This window comes from Triturus cristatus, chromosome 1_2 (assembly GCF_964204655.1).
Source record: "Triturus cristatus chromosome 1_2, aTriCri1.1, whole genome shotgun sequence".
NCBI classification, from domain to species: Eukaryota; Metazoa; Chordata; class Amphibia; order Caudata; family Salamandridae; genus Triturus; species Triturus cristatus.
Window position 1 is genome coordinate 935611524 of NC_140580.1, and position 17233 is coordinate 935628756.

Sequence of the window (17233 nt, forward strand, 5' to 3'; positions counted from 1 at the left end):
GTCCTCCTCTTCACTGGAAAGGCCCAGAACTCGAAGCGATGATGGCGGCCCCTGGCCCTGCATGTTGAAGTTGGCCCTTCTCTGTCTCTCTCTTACCCTCAAGGTCTTTGGGGTAATGGCCGAGCACACGTTGCAACCTTCACTTCAGTGATCCAGCGACAGGCAAAGGTTGCAGACTGGATGTGATCTTTTTGAGCGTACTTATGATGACAATTTGTGCAAAACTTGAAAGGTGTCTTGTCCATGATCGCGCAAAGGGAGCCCCCTGCATGTGCATTCTTCTAGTCGTCGAAATTCCGCTTTTTCTCCATTTCGGCTCACTACGGCTTGTTGGATAGTAGTCCGGTACGTCGAAAATACTTTTATCGCTGTTTTTGTGTACGTTTCAACTAATTTCGTAGATTCTTCTCTCCAAATCTCTGGAGCTCCTTCCGTAACGATCCAGACCCAACAGCGGAAAAAAAGAATCTGAAGATGGCGACCAAAGGTGGGAGCTTCCAGAGGAAGCACGTCAACGTCACAGGAGGACACTAAATGGTGGTATGACGACGCCCACAAAAAAAAAAGAAGAAATTCAACAATTCCGAACCCAACCACTAGATGGCGGAATAATGCACAGCATGTGAATCCAGAAAAGATTCACGCTGCAAAAATAGGCTTGTTTGGATGTATGTTCGTTATCTTGTAAATGCACTGTAATTATGCTGTGTGACTGCTATATCCCTGAGCACTAGCTTATCTCCCCTTAAAGATGCAGCCACACTGCACACACCTGCAAAACATTGTTACAACATGACACAAGATAACTCACCTTGAGAATTCGGCAGATGAGCACCTCGTAACGCTGGTGGCTTATTTTATGGCGCACCAAAACCTTGTTCACCATGGGTATGAATATTTGATACTGAAGAAAAAATAAAAGATAATGTAAGCATATTTCCACAATGCAAAATTGTTCATAGACAATGCAGAAAAAGAGAGGAGGGAAAGGGGGATTAGAAAAAAATTAGAGTAGAATAAGTCAGGGAAGAAAGCTATGGGAATAGGTACGACATCTTCAATATCATGAGGCAAGGCGAGTGAGGGGCTGGGTGAGTGAGTCATTGAGTGAGTCATTGAGTGATTTAATATAGCACTTTTCTGCCTAGTTATCTTTGAAACTCTGGGTGTGCTTGTGGAGATAGAATCTTGTGAGTGAAGAAGAACTACTTCCAAGTTTTCCATAAGAGGAGATATGTTTGATAGACTGAAAGAGAAACTTAAGACTGTTTGAAAAAGTAGGGTGTTCTAAAACAAATTTGCCTTCCCCCATTCACAACATTTTTCTCGTTATGTGAGGGCAATCATAGTTGAGAAGGAAGAGGCATGGCGAGAGAATAGGAAATGGGGATAACAGCGGGAGGCTGTGAGGGGTACAGTGTTGTGAGCAAAGAGTGATTCAGGGGAGGGAGGCAATGAGAGATAAGAATAAAAACAGAACAATTTTCTGCTTTCTCCGATTCAGTATCAGCCATTATCCCCCGATTAGCAGCTCTCTCTGGCCAGACCTCAAAGAGCAGGATTTTCAAGTCTAGCATACCTTCTTCCCAAGCTGAAAGACCAGCGAAGATAAGGTGTCCATGGCCATTGGACGCAGCTCAACAGAGACATCCAGCGTCCGAACAATAGGATGGATAATTCGTGAGGCATAATCTGTGAAGTCCAGCGATTCCGTTAGCCTGTCAACAGTCTCCAAAGCAGCTCTGAAATTACACAGCTCATATTATTACAACATAAACATGAGTGCAAACTACATACAGACAATGACATACCTTTTAAAAATATGCCACAGCATTCAAATGAGAACTGCAGCATTTTGCGAAGCCAACTCCCATTCCTCGCTTAATTTGAGATTGAACACATTTCCAGAATCAATAAATCATTTTATCCAAATCAACACTACTTCATATAATTAGAAAACACTCATTTTGTTTTCAAAGGAAAATAATGACACATTTTCATCCAGTGACTGCTCCTATTGTCTGATGCCAGCTATGTGCTCATTGCCACCAGCATCTAATGATCAATTTCCCCTGTGCGAGGGCTCTGATATCAGTTTTGGGGTTCAGTGGTTACTGGACAGCCCCCGTCTTGGGTACTGTCATTTATGTGAGAGGATCAGTCATCTGGATTATCAAGTTCGCCCCCTTAGGAACCTGAATTTAGAGAGTAATAAACAGTCAAGACTTACTCTAAGAAGAGAAAGGTGCTTGGTAACTCAAATCACAACAGTATATATACCATGCTAAACAAAACATCCAGTGAGAGATTTTAGTTATATAAAGAGAAGGGACTAATTTGCAAGTAGGTTAAAGAAGGCAGGTAAAATAGAAAAACCTGAAAAGGACTTAGTACTTCAAACAATTTAACAGTGTTTATGTGCGAGGCGCTACATTTGAATAACATGGTGTTGTGAAACAAACTTAAAATCTTCTCTGTGTTATGCTCATATGATGCTATGTTAAAACTGGACACACAGCCCTTAATCTAGCAACTATTTGAATGAAATATGAATGTCGTTTTATATTTGTTCAAGGCATCCTGGAACACTGAACATTCTTGCTAATTGTTTTGTGACCCTAGTAGGCCCAGTAGCCATAGTACTCAGTGTTGTTCTTTGCACATTTCCTAACAGCCTAACCACACATTCAAACCTGGGAGGTGAATTCAAGACTTTCTGAAAATAATGAGGCTAGTATTGTACAAATTATGTTCCTCTCAAAAGGGTCAGCACTTCCTTGAGGTGGGGGGGATCCTGACACCTGCACATTAGATATGTTTCTACTGAGAGAAACAAATTTCTGTCATGTGAAAAAGCATCATTGACTTGTACTGAGAGGAAACATATATATATTGGGTTTATTTTCTAATAATTTTAGCTCTATGCTCCAACTGACCATTTTCTAGCGATATAGCGGGTCAGCTGAAAAGACAATTGTCTTTAACCTTTTTGATGTGCTGCTTGCTAGTTTGCATTAAACACTAGGTCTACTTTAAGCTTCCCTTTGCGATGTGTTTTATTTTGAACAGAGGCCAATGACCAATGCTATCATAGGGGGAAACTTTGGGTATTTTTGGACAGCTTTTAAAAGTTCAGTGACTCAAACTAAATACTGTTTATTTGAATGTCAGTAATTACATTATTAGGTATTACTTCAAGAGTCATTTTATCATGATCATACATCGGCAGTACCTAGACATTGTAGTACTTTACACTGGGAGTAATCTACTCCCAGGTAAGTTGGTAAGCCTTTTTGTTTTAATTTGTGTGTGTATGTACGTGTGTGCATGTATATTCACAGAAATAAAAACCAAAGGTTACAGGGATATTATATTTAGGCTCAGATTTCACTCATACAAAACCAAAGAAATTTCGGTAGTTATAGTTACCTTAGCTAACTATAACTCACGCCCCGCAATGCACTGCTTATGACCTCACACATTACATCACTCATGACATGGTCAATGAAATCACTGAGGATATCACAGATGAAATCATCCACTGAGTGTGTTTTCTAAGAGTTTATGAGTGTTAAACATATATGCTAAGCTACTACAAAAGTTTAATTACTATACTAGGTGTACTACTAATGAGTGATACTACTTCTAACATATATTATGTGAGTGACTGTGTATCTGTGTGCGAGTGGCTGTATGGGTGTATACGTGGGAGCGTGAGTAGCTGTGTAGGTGAGTAAGCAGCTGTGTGAGTGGCTGTATGTGTGGGAGTGGGAGTGACTATGGGTGAGTGAATGTGTGTCTGAATGGCAGTATGAGTGAGTGAGAGGGTGTGTAAGTGGCTGAATGGGTGAGTGGGTGTTTGGTTGAGTGAGGTGGTGTGAGTGGTTATATTGGGGAGTAAGTGTCTGTGTGAATGGCTGTATGGGTGAGTGAGCGGACATGTGAGTGTTTGTATGTATGTGTGCGGACATGTGAGTGCTTGTATGTATGTGTGAATGGGTATGCCAATGGTTGTGTGGGTGAGTGGTTGTATGGGCGAGTGACTGGGTGTGAGTGAAAGGCTGTAAAGGTGAATAAGTGGGTGTCTAGTAGCTGTATGGGTGAGTGTGTGCGTGTCTGTATGTGCGAGTGTCTGTATGGGTGAGTGACTAGTTGTATGAGTAGATATATTGGTGAGTGGCTGCATGAGTAACGTAGATGTATGAGTGGCTCTATGGATGAGTGAGTGATTGTGTGAGTACTTGTATGGGTCTGTGAATGGGTATGAGTGGTTGTGTGGGTAAATGAGTGGGTGTATGAGAGGTTGTACGGGGTGTGATTGGGTGTTTGAGTGGTTCTGTGGATGATGTCATCAGTGATGTTAACAGTGATGTCACTGACCATGTCATGAGTGATGTAATATGTGAGGTCATAAGCAGTGCATTGTGGTAGCGTAAGTTATAGTTGGCTGAGGTGACTATAACTGCTGAATTTCTACAGTGTCGTAGAAGCAAAATCTGAGCCCAACTATAAAGTCGCTGAAACCTTTGCTTTTTTAAGTGAATTTCTAAGATTGTTTTTAGCCTATCTCCTAACTACAATTTCCCTGTAACCGTTTTTTTCAGTGAATTTCTAAGGTTTTTTAAATTGTATTTCCCAACTATAAAATTCCTATAACCCTTGGTTTTTGTAAGTGAATGTCTACTTTTTTTATGTTATTTCCTAACTGTATCCTGTAATCTTTGAGTGAGTGAGTGCATGAGTGGGTGTGTGAGTGCATGAGTGGGTCTGTGAGTGTCTGAGTAGGTCTGTGAGTAGGTGTGAGAGCATCCGAATGGGTTTGCAAGTGCCTCCCTGCGTGTCAGTCAGTCTGTGAGTAAGTGCATGAGTGTCGGAGTAGGTCTGTGAGTGGTTGTGTGAGTCTCTGAGTGGGTCTGTGAGTGGGTCTACGAGTCTCTGAGCAGGACTGTGAGTCGGTGAGAAAGAGTATGAGTGATTCTAAGAGTGTGTGCATGAGCGTCTGAGTGGATTTTGCTTGTTTTCTGCCTTGTTTCTGACCTTTATGTTGCCTCCTCCTGCTTGTTGCTTACCTTTATTTTGCCTCTAACTGATCATTTCTGACATTTATCTTGCCTCTTTCTGTGTTAGTGACCTCTATTTTGCCTCTTTTAGCTAGTTTCTGATCTCTATTTTGCCTCTTTCTGTTCATTGCTTGCCTTTATTGTTCTTCTTTCCGCTTGTTTCTGATCTCTATTTCGCCTCTCTCTGCTCCTTTCTGATCTCTTTCTGCGATTTTGCCTCTATCTGCTAGTTTCTGACATCTATTTTGCCTCTTTCCATTCGTTTCTGACCTTTGTATTGGAGGTGGTGGTCCCCGGGGCCGTATTTTGCCCAGAGCCCCCTGCCTGTTCTTAAAAGTTATGTGCCCCAGGGAGGTGGTGGTCCCCGGGGTGGTCTGCGAGGCCTCTGTCTATTTTTCATTACTGTAGGCCCCCCTCTTATACTGTTCTTAAGACCTGGGGAGGTGGTGGTCCCCGGGGTACAGTAAGCCCTTGGAGGAGACCCCCATGTGCCTCCCTACATTTTTTATAAAATCGCCGCATGCCCATCAGGAGCCCTTTTCAAAACAAGCGTGGGAGCCTGCACTTGTTTTATTTAGTTTTTATTTTTTGCTGAAAATTTGCAGCAATTTTTCAAAGAAAAAATGTTTTTTTTGGCCCCGAGGATCAAGCCTAGGGGGTTATGGTATTCATCCCTTTCTTTGTGTGTCCCAAGATGGCTGCCAACACTTCCTGGTTGAAGTGTTGGCAGCCTATCAAAGCTCTGCAGATCTCTGCACGAGCTCGCCATTATTCACAAATTATCCACGATCGTAAATATACAAATTTGGATTTCTTTTGATTTCTCAAAGACTACTGATTTACAATAAATAACGAAAAGCACAATCTGTGTGCCAAAAGCTACCTTTCTGCTAAATTTTGTGTAATTCCGTTCAGCAGTTTGAGCTGTAGTCTTGTTCAAAACAACAATGGGAATTAACATGGGAAACACACTTTTTTTACCCCCCCCCCTTTCTCAGCCCCCGCTTGACTGATCTCCCCGAAACCTTCTATGCACAACAAGAATCAACTAGCACACCTTTTGGGGAAAATTTCAGGAGGATTTGTCTAACAGCACCAAAGATATAGGCAATTCAAAAAATCCTTTTCATATGGAAACATGGTCCTAACTATAACTTCCTACTGGCGACTTCTAGTAGGTAATCAATATATATATTTGATATATTTTACTTACTGGTGGTCGCCAGCAACAAATATATATATATATATATATATATAAATATATTTAAAAAAGTATAAAACCTCCTGGCCACTCACTTCAGTTGCTGTCTGGAAAGTTTCGGGATGATTCGTCAAGCGAGGGTCGAGAAAACAAGAGGTTTCCAAAACGCATTTTCCCAATGCAATTTCTCAAAGGGATTTTAGACACAACTACAGCCGGAACTGCTGAACGGAATCCCACCAAATTTGGCAGAAAGCTAAATCTTGGTCCAGAAAAATCTTTAGGGCTGGCGTTATTAAAGAAAAAAGATTTATGTATATCTAGAAACGCGGAGGATCCACAGATCTGACAGATCTCATGCTGCAATCTGATTGGCTGCCACAACTTCCACCAGGACGTGGTGAAGTCATATTAGGGCTCGGCCCAAGTCCCCCCCAAAAAACCCACAAGAAGCATGGTAGGAATACCTTTAATCACGAGGCCTTATTGGTGGGTTTTTTTTAAATTCTCCTGCCAATTTGCAGAGGACCTCAGGCAAAAAAAACAAAAAATACAAAGCAGCACTTTTGTTTTTTATTTAATGGCCCCTCGCCGGTTGGGCCAGGTCCCGGGGGGATTAATACATTTATTTGAGGGGAGAAGGGTGTGCCTGGCCTCCCTCTCCAGGCCGATTTTGGCCCCGGGAACCTCATCCCCCGGGGCTCGGCCTTTCAAATAAACTGGGAGGGGGAGCTCGCAACTCCCACCCCAGGCCGATTTTGGCCCCAGGGACCCCAGGGCCTGGCAGTTGTTGAAAAGGGGGAGGAGGCATTTAAAATAAACTGGGAGAGGGGCATGCAGCCCCCCTCCCTACGCAGATTTCGGTCCTGGGAACCCCATCCCCCAGGGCCTGACCACAATTTCAAAAGGAAGGCGGGCAGTGTGGCCCCCCTCATGGAGCCATGAATGACCATGGGGACCCCATCCCCCTGGGTATGCTCCTGCTATGTTGCGGGGTGCTTACCCCCGGGACATATCGGTTTCCCAGCCCACACGGAAGCAGCTGAAAAAATTGCTCCCGGCCACCGGGAGAAGCCTTTTTACCTGCTACCTGTGGACGGGAGCAATGCCGGCTCCTGCTGGAGGTGGGGAGTCCGCCCCCAAAGATAGTGTGGTGGTTTCCCTGGGAGGGTGCCAGGGCACCCCCCTTTTTTGGCTGGGCCCCGGGGAATGGGGTTCCCAGGGCTGAAATCGGCCCGGGCAAGGGGGCTGCGTGCCCCTGTCTCCTTTTAGAATATGGCATGGCCCATAGAGAGGGGGTCCCCCTTGGCCAAAACTGACCCACAGAGGGGGGTTGTGAGCCTCCTCCCCTATAAATGGTGGTGAGCACCAGAGGAGGCGGGGCACTTACAAAATAATGCGCCGGTCCCCATGAGATGGGGTCCTTGAGGCCAAAATAGGCCGGGGAAGGGGGTTACATGTCACCTCTCCTACAAAATATGCCAGGCCCCGGGCATGAAGTCCCTGAGGCCATAATCAGCCCGGGGAGGGAGGGCTGCATGCCCCCCTCCCTATTAAATATGTTGCCGGGCCCCGGGGGCCTGGGCGAAAAGCGGCCCGGTGAGGCGGCCTGCGGGTTGGTTGCATTTAGGGGGTTTGCAAGACTTGTGCCAATTCCCCACTGCGTGGGGCTGGCTGAATGCAAGGGGTTGGCCACAGGTCAGGTCCTGAGGCCAACCCCCTACCGCAGGCCAAAGGATGTGTGTGACAACGGTTGGATTAACATATGGTAATTAAATATTACTTTACATTAAACTAACCCTAGGAATTCACTGAGAACAAAATAGGTTACAGGGACATTATAGTTAGTAAATAGCATTAAAAAAAACCTCTAGATATTTATTGAAAAAAAATACAATGGTTACAGGGACGTTAAAGTTAGGAAACAGAAATTAAAAAAACGTTAGAAATTTACTACAAAACCAAAGGTTAAAGAGAAGTTATTGTTAGGTTCAGATTGTACACACACAAAACCATAGAAATTCAGCAGTTAAAGTTATCTTAAGTAGCTACAACTAGTGACCAGGAAACTCTGGAAGGCGCGGAGACGGCCCAGGCGTAGGCTCACCTGCGAAGTAAGGCCTCAAATGCCAACATTCCCTTGTTTCGTCGGATGACTTTGAAGGATGGGCCGAGTCGAAGACCTCTTCAACTTCTTTTTCTTCTTTTTGTGGTACTTACCCGAACACCTGGATAACTTAGACTGTGATAAAGATTGATGGTTTCATGGCAGAACACGGGAACTTCCTCACAACCCGGATCAGCATCACAGGTCGAGCAGCAAGGAGCTTGAGGGACTGCTCCCTTAAGGACTTCAGGTGTATGGCGTGACAATTAACACAGCTCTTAGTGTTGTGGTCGCGCTTTAGGCAGCAGAGGCAGATGCGGCATGTCCCCGTCACCGACATTTTTGCCAGTGACAAGTGCCATAGGGCTTAAAACCATTTTTCCTCGTGGACATCCCTCCCACACCAGGTGACAATGTCTCAAAAACTCTTCGACAAAGGGTCGAAAAATGTCAGTCAAAAAGTGACATGAGGTAGCTCTTCTCCGGATCTGCGCTGACCAGTGAGGAAAGAAAAGAACTGGTCCACCAAAACTGTTCTACTGAATTCATCTTGCCATCAGATGAGTGCAAGTCATACAGGGATATATTGCTGAGCAAAGCGAAAACTAAAATACTTGAGAAAGTGCTCACAACCAGTATCTGCTCCATGCTGGTCAAAATGGCCTCATGCCAAGCTTGCCAACGCAGCATAGTATCAGACACCTAGAGAATGCAAAAGCTCTTTCAGACCACTGGCTGTAGCCTTAACAAATTTTGAAAAAGTAGTCTATTCTGGTGGATGGGACTACTGATCTCGGAACTCTAAATGTACGTCTTGGCTCTACTTTTATATCTTATAATCGTCTCCTATAGAAATGTCTGATTGCCACTGTTCCAGTGAATGGCTTACTATTGAAGCCCTTCCCAATCGGAAAGGCACTGAATAGGGTTGCTACTCTCTCCCCTGCTGTTTGCTCTAGCAACTGAACCCCCAGCTAGACTCTTGATGGCAAAGCAAGTTATGTAGGGCTTCCAATGGGGGGATGGGATTGGAGATTGGATTTCCCTTTATACAGATGGCCTCTGATATATCCTGGTAGTCCCCAAATCTCAGGCGCACAGGTCCTAAGAATCATTCTTTGGACAGATAACTGGCCTTAAAGCTAATGGGCCACAGTCAATTTTATACCTGCACTAGAGGTGGCAGTCTGGGGCCCGGAGCTGTAGGATGCCCTTGGTAGGTTCTGATATTTAGTACTCTGTGTCACTGTCGGCACACGACTGCTGGCAGTACAACATCCCACTGCTCTTAGAGGCACTGTATAGGGAACTGAATTTTTGGGTTCAATGGCGGAGTGCTTGCTCTCGCTGCGCTGATTGAGCCAAGAGCCTAAAGAGAGACACTTGACTATCTAGTTTGGAGCACACTAGTACTGTGTAGCCTTAGAACATGAATAGTAAACAAAAATTACCATTTATGATACTGCCCACTATTCTCTGACCAGCCCAGAAACCCAAGAAAAGGCTTTGCAATACCCAGAAACATTCAATAAAAACAAATCCTTCAGGCATCTGGACATCACCACAGCAGTAGGACTTTCACCAGGTGGGACTCTAAATGGTTTGATAAGGACCAAGATGTGTGGAGGGACCGTGACACTACTCTAAAAATATATTACCACCATTTAAAACGTGCATGCTGCATATTATGCATACTCACTTCCGTGCTAGTATTGGGGCGTCTGGCGCATCAAACAGCTTTACTATTGGAGGCAACAGCAGATGAAGATAATCATCCAGATTTGCACCGAATAGCTGGATTGCATTGAGAAGCTGTGGAAGTGGCAGATTGAAAAAATATATGACTGGTTGCCAGACAACAGATGAAATAAAACTGGCCTTGCCCACAATGTACCCTCCTGGCGGCAGTGAAGAACGATCATCTTAACAGCAATTACACATCTCACCAATTTAAGATGTCAGCACCCACCTCCTACTTCAATCGTTTTCTTCTTCCATGACCATAGCAATAATACTGCACAGTCCCCTTCAATTAAGGATGTAAGCTAGTGCTCCTCCATCATGGCTGTCAAGCCAATGCTGACTTGTCTACAATGCTCACTCACAATGACATTGGCAAAGGACCCCCACCCACTCCACTCCAACACTCATCTTCTTGGCGTCAAACTCACCATTATGGGCTCAATGAACATTTATTTCAGTGGAATTCCAATCTGCTGGCTCCATTCAGTTCTCCCATTAGTGGTACAATGCAGTCAGTACCACTTGCTGCACCTGAATGTTTGCCCCCATCCATCGCACATGCACACCTGACCTCACTCATCTGTTTGTGAAAATTGCCCCACTCGCCCTTCCCCCAGCTCACCTTGATAGTCACAATGCGCCCTGCACTGTTGTCATTCATGAAGACCCGGAGCATGTGGGGCACGAGCTGTGGCAGATAAAGTTTGAACTCGCCACCCAGGGCTAACACGATCTGCTCAATCAGGAGAATGATGGTGCTTTGGATCGGGTTATTCGTGGTCCAGTGATCCTGCACCAGCAAGGGATAAAGACATAGGCACATCAATGTTGGTGAAAGAGAGAGTGACTTGAAGAGAAAAGGAGTGGGTGGAGCAGAAGAGACAGTGGAGCAGAGGACAGGGCAGACAAGAGGCTAAGGTGGTGGGGAGAAGTGTGTAGAAGAGGTGTGGTGCTGAATCAAAAGAAGGGAGAGGCATAGAAAAGAGAATGGGCAAATGAGAAAAGAGTAGGGCACACTAGAAGAGAGGTGAACAGGAAGCGAGGGAGATGGAGAAGAAGCTGAGCAAAGGCAGAGGGCACATCAACAATGGTGAAAAAATATTATCTTGACTGAGTTGAGAGAAGGTAGGATCAAGAGAGAAGCAGTGAGAGGGAGAAGATAATCAAAGACAGCAGGTGCATCAACAGTAGGGAAAGCAAGAGTAAGATCAGGCTTTGGTGAGAGTAAGTTCAGAGAGCAGAAGATGGCAAGGAGAATAAATCAAGTAGAGGAGAGACTTGTTGATTGAGACAGGGAGAGAGAAATGGCAAGAATATACACAGAGGCAATTCTAGGGTATGGCTTCGGAAAGCAATGCCTGGCCTGCCTTACGTTTTCAACCCTAGGACATTTACAATCTGAGTTCAATGGGGGTGCTACATTGTACCAACAAAAAAAAATGCATACAAAGTGTACCACCACCCATCCTCTAGGATGGCTTCTGTTGCCTCCCATCAGGCTATGGAGTTTTAGGTCACAACTGCACCACTAGCATGGAGGCAGCCTACGAAAGGTCTATATGTAAAATACCCTGTCTTTATAATTAGAGCCCTTACTTTCCAAAGGGAGTGTGTAGTATGCCTCATTTTTTAGAAACTAATTTTATTGATTTTTAAAAAACTGTCGATGAAACATGTCCTCTTGACTTTCCTGCTCTGTGCTGGGCATCACAAAGCAACCAGGAAAACAAGGCAGGGCAACTTGTGGGACAATTCACAAATCAGCTTCACTTGTTGAAGCAGTCTTGCCTATGCCAGCTCTTAAATCCTGGTAATGAGATTGAATAGGAAGATTGATCAGTGCAGCTTGCTCTGTGGTTGGCAGAGACTTACCAATAGTAAGAAGGATATTTTACATTTATATTTCAGCAGCATGAGCTTAGAAGATGCCAGCAGTAAAATGAACAAAAGAGTGAACCAAATAGGTTAAAACTAAATTAACACGATAGCAAATGTTTATTGTACATCAACACACAATATATGAATCTGTAAAGTATTGCAAGCTTGAGAACAGAATATGACAAATTTCTGTCTCTTCCAGGAAATTTACTAAAGACAGGGAACCACCAACTATAAATGCCCTGCTGAGTGCAAGGTTCTGTATCAGTTTAATTTATCGGCAAGGTAACATGGACCCTATTGTAAAGGAACTACACCAGAGGCCTGAATTCACAGATAGCTCCATAAAAGCACTGGATTCAAATCTTAGTTTGGCATGAGGGTGTGGTAGTCACAGACACCATCAACTGTTTATCCTGCCAAGGGACTGTGCCTGGTCCACAGGAACCATCAACTACTAGCCACATTATTTTAATTTTTGGTGAACTTTGTTTTGGCTTGAGAGCTATTTTTTGGGACTTAAATTGGATCCTATTCCAGTTAGGGTGCTTGGTTTTTGGACTTGACGATTGATTGCTTTTGAAGGGGAACTCACATACACAAAGTAAATTAATTACTCATTATTGCATTTAAGGTAACTACAAGTTTAGGGAAGAAGGCAGACATATCATATTCTAAATCACACACAATTGCAACAGTAGTAAACCTGAGGACTACTGAAGGCAGCTTAGATACCCTAGGTTTCTTTCTCATGGAATAACACTGGTTATCGGTCCCCATGTAATAACAATTTAGCCTCTGATTTTAGCTGCCCTATTATACCTAGCAGGAAATGAAGACATATTTTTGTAGTAGTAGTAATTTTACTGGACATCTAGGTGACTTTGTGTTGTTTACTATGTCATATTATATTAGAATTTCCAGTACCTATCACCTTTTAGACTACTCTTTGACTTTACCACTCCTGGGGAATCAGAAGCCTGAAAGGAGTAACCTGATTTTCCAACTGAAGTGAAACAGTACTTGTATTCCTGGTGTTATAATGATGCAGAATCTATCCAGTAATCGTGACAGTCCAATATACCAATGAATGTACGAACAGCCTTTTACTAATGTTGCTAAACTGGAAGAATTTGGATGCTCCACATTAAGGCACACAACAGAAATACCTATCTCTTGTTCTAAAATCAGAATTACACCAGAAACCTCAGCCTCTTCTCCACAATGTAGAACAAACATCAAATCAGATATGCCACACTGCAGACCCGAAAGCTAGGTAGAAATCAAAAATAACAAGCGCTTGGCTTTGAAGTTATGTACACATAAAAAAACACCAACCATTTGAAGCCAACATTAGACATGGAACAAACATTTCAATGTCTTGATCTCAGTGGTATGTATAAACCAAGAATATCAAATGCAAAGATGGACGTGCATTTAAAAAAATACTAAACTATTGATACAAAGCTACATACACATCAGAACATGCAGGGTTTTCACCCCGGTGGAAATTAAAGGCTTTCAGATCCACAGTTCAACGTTTATGGAAAATTCGGGTTGCCCACTCTAAAGTCACACACACGCCAGAAAAGTCAGCCTTCTGCACACAATATGGCAGTTCCTTGAAATTAGAAGCGTATCCCATAGAATGCACATTATGAATGCACGCTATACAAACAATTTAGCTGAGCTTACCTTATTGGAGTCTGTCCGAAGAGGGTCTGTGGTTTCCAAGACATCTGTCTTCAACTCCTAAAAAGCAGCAGTGAAGTAGATTTAGAGAAAATTATACTCCATTGCCAACACGCATTAGCCTTAATGCATACAACAAGTAACTGTCTCCGGTTGCACAATGGCATCAGCAACTCCATAAAGGAAATTATGAAAATGGTCCAAGGTAGAGCTCAAATCTGTTGTGCGTAACACAAAAGATAAGTTAAAAACAAGAATCTATTCAGTAAAATAGCTGCTTCCTGTCAAGAAGGAGGTGATACACCTGGGAAAATGTTGTGAGAGCGCCTACGGATGCAGAAATCATAACACAGGATTTGCATGAGATTGTATCTAAGAAATATCATCTCATATGGATAAAATTATCCAACTTTTACAGTACAGTCTACAGCCTGGCAGATGTCAAGGACAGGTATTGCACTGCCAATGCAGTGGTAGAAGCCTTAGCCATAGTTGAATGGGCTCTCAGACATTCCAGATGTTGCTTCTTGGCTAGTGCATACCAGATGTTAATGCTAGGACTGTCTGTATCAACAGGGTGGATTTGCTTTTTTTGCACTGGAGAACCATACAAATAGCTGATCATGGACATAGCTTTAGCCAATATTGTTGAGGGGGTGGGGGGATAAGTCTAACATTTTCCAACACGCACTTTGGCATACCCAACTCAGAAGAACAGAGGTGCACATGTGACAGGAAGCAGTGTTGGAGAAGAGTGGAGGCAGTCCTGATTCTGGTTCAGATAACTACATTTAGCTGAAGTCAAGCCAGCCCCAGCAAATCTATGTACTGGTTGAGAGTGTCTTGCAGCAACGCCTACACATACAATGTGTGTATTGTTTCCATTTCTACCTCTCAATCATGACAAGGGTGCAAAGAAACCACTCCCAAAGGGAGTCTGTAAAATTATCAAACATTCTTTTAGTATAGTAGTACAGTCTAGTGTTGTTTTAGTGATCGATCCAAAATATCAATTGATTTGGGGCAAGTGACTTTATCTGCACGTGCTTCAAGTTGTAAATAATGTCTAATGCAAATATCCTTAAAACAGCTATACATTGTTCTGTCTAGTAGGGCCTCAATTATAAAAATCATCTGGTTTCCTGTTAAAGATCCTTGTAAACACCTACATTGAGAACAACACCGACAGCTACAACCTAGGTACCATATAAACGTATATAAACGTAGATGAAATCGAGATACACTCCAGGGTACGTAAGCAAACATATATTCAATGGCACATCATCACTGCAGCACCCAGGATAATGTGCTGCATGACTAAGTTCTTATAAGGTCCCAAAGGCGAGACCTATTGGCTATGCCAATATTTGTTCAAGGAGTCAGGGAGATGGTGGATGAAAGGGGGAAGATTAATGGCAGGGTGATGGACTGTTCAAAGTTGAAAGGAATCCAAACTTTAGGCAAGAGAGCCACATGAATATGCAGCGCAAGTTTGTACAGAAATAAATGGTGGTGTAGGGCGATTGCATCGAAAGTGCCTGATTCTCACTCATGTGATAAACTGAAGTAATTGTAATGAGGAGATGGTCTTTCAAGTTAGAAGATGCAGAGAGTAGCTAATCATCAGCTTGAAGGGTATACACATGAGAACGATCTAGACCAAACTGAAATTCCACTGCAGCATCATAAACAGATCTAGCACATACCATACTGGGCCACTAATCTGTCCAAGCTCGCAGCATAAATGGACTCCTTGGAAGAGATCCTGGTGGCGAGGATGACATACACAACTCAGGAGGTAGATCGGATGCTGTCAACTACCACTGGTCAATCTTCATGCACAAAGATGGGGATTGCACAGGTTTGGGTGCAGAACCCTGCCTTACTGCTGTGACAGAAGAGCCAACAAAAGCTGTAGCCTGATGGGTGGACAAATGCTCCTGCCCATAAATTACGGATACCACACTCTCCTGGCCCAACCAGGACCCACTGGGATGACTCGGGACGGTCGTTGCTACTCTTCTGAACTCAGGACAGGAGAGGCATTGGCAGAAAGCTGTATAGGAGTCCCATGCTCCATCCCAGCCTGAATGTGTCTCCAAGAGAGAGCATTCTTGGGAACTCCAACGCACAGAAGATTTCTCTACAGTGGCAAAGAGAACTGGCCAGGGCTCTACTCACTATCAGGAGACGTCCTGCACACTCAGGATGCAACCATCATTAGGGATCTGACACATTTCACCACAAAAGATTGTCCACCCTGGTGCTTAACGATCCTCAGGGAGATGCTATGATGCTCCAGAAGCACAGCATCTCTTGGCATAGGACTCAGCAACCCACTCCGCCATGTTTGATGCGGTAACACATGGCAGTGGAGTAATTCTTGAGAACCTGCACTGACCTTCTCATGATGGACGCCAGAAAGCCCTTCAACGCCATGTGGATGTCCTGCTGCTCAAACAAATTTATGTGGTGCCAGGTTTCTATTGAAGACCACAACCCTCTGACCTTCACCTCTTCTAGATGACGTCCCCAGCCCACAAGGAACAAACACATCACCTTTGTCAGCTCTGGGAGGTGAAGGGAGAGGGGTGTGCTGCTGGTCAGGTTCCAGTCCAGCAACCACCCAGTGCAGCAACCACCATTGCAGCTGTCCTGTAGTTTCCTCAGAAACCAGTAGGACATCCGATAGGTTTCCATGGTGCTGGGCCCACTAAGACTTTAGATTCCACTGCAAAGCCCACATATGTAACCTGGTGCAGTGAACACTCAGGATGCTTGAGGCCAGCAAGGCTAAGAAGTCTCAGAGCTGTTCTTACCAAGATCCAGGGCAGAGAATAAACCATTGGATCTTAGCACAAATGTCCTGGAGACGTTGCAAGGGAGAGAAGGCCCAGAACTACACTGTGTCCAAAAGAGCACCTATAGAAGTGAACCTCTGTGAAGGAGTTAGGTGTGACTTTGGTTGACTGATCAAGAACCCTAAAGATGATAGGAGGTTCGCAGTCATCTGGAGGTGGCCTACAAAGAACTGTGGCAAGCCCGCCTTCAAAAGCCATTTGTCAAGGTAAGGGAAAACAGGTATCCCTAACCTGTGAAGATGGGAGGTGGCCAGTGCCATCACTTTCTTGAACACCTGAGAGGTGCTGTTAAGGCCAAAAAGGAAGAGGACAAAGTGAAAATGATCCTGACTTACCTGGAACCGCAAGTAACGTATGTGAGAATGCAGCACGGACACATGAAAGTATGCATCCTGCTGGCCGAATGCAACCCATCCACTCGCCCAGATTCAGGGCAGACAGAACTTGAGCCAGACGGAGCATTTTGAATTTGAGTTATGCAGGAAGGCCTCTGGCCTTCTCTAGCACGAGGAAATAACTGGAGTAACAACCTTTCCCCTCTCAATGACACCTTTTGCAGGTAGAGCTTGCACTTCTTGCAGCAAGATGGATAGGTGCTCCTCTGAAAAGTGCTCTGATGTGAGAGAAAGCTGAGGTGGGTCAGAAAGGAATGGAAGGGCAAAGACTTAAAAGGATAGAAGGCAGATACCGC

The 17233-nt window shown here is 44.1% G+C and overlaps 1 protein-coding gene across 2 annotated transcripts in view; it reads right to left on the reverse strand.

Moving 5' to 3' along the window:
• MTOR (mechanistic target of rapamycin kinase) overlaps nucleotides 1–17233 on the reverse strand; it is a 1008697-nt gene that overhangs the window by 676573 nt on the left and 314891 nt on the right. For both annotated transcript variants that reach the window (XM_085609875.1, XM_085609873.1), the window contains 5 exons: nucleotides 13685–13741; nucleotides 10734–10901; nucleotides 10068–10180; nucleotides 1580–1742; nucleotides 812–904 (listed from right to left, as the gene is read on the reverse strand). In XM_085609875.1, coding sequence (XP_085466001.1) covers nucleotides 812–904; nucleotides 1580–1742; nucleotides 10068–10180; nucleotides 10734–10901; nucleotides 13685–13741 — 594 coding nt within the window. The remainder of the gene's footprint in view (nucleotides 1–811; nucleotides 905–1579; nucleotides 1743–10067; nucleotides 10181–10733; nucleotides 10902–13684; nucleotides 13742–17233) is intronic.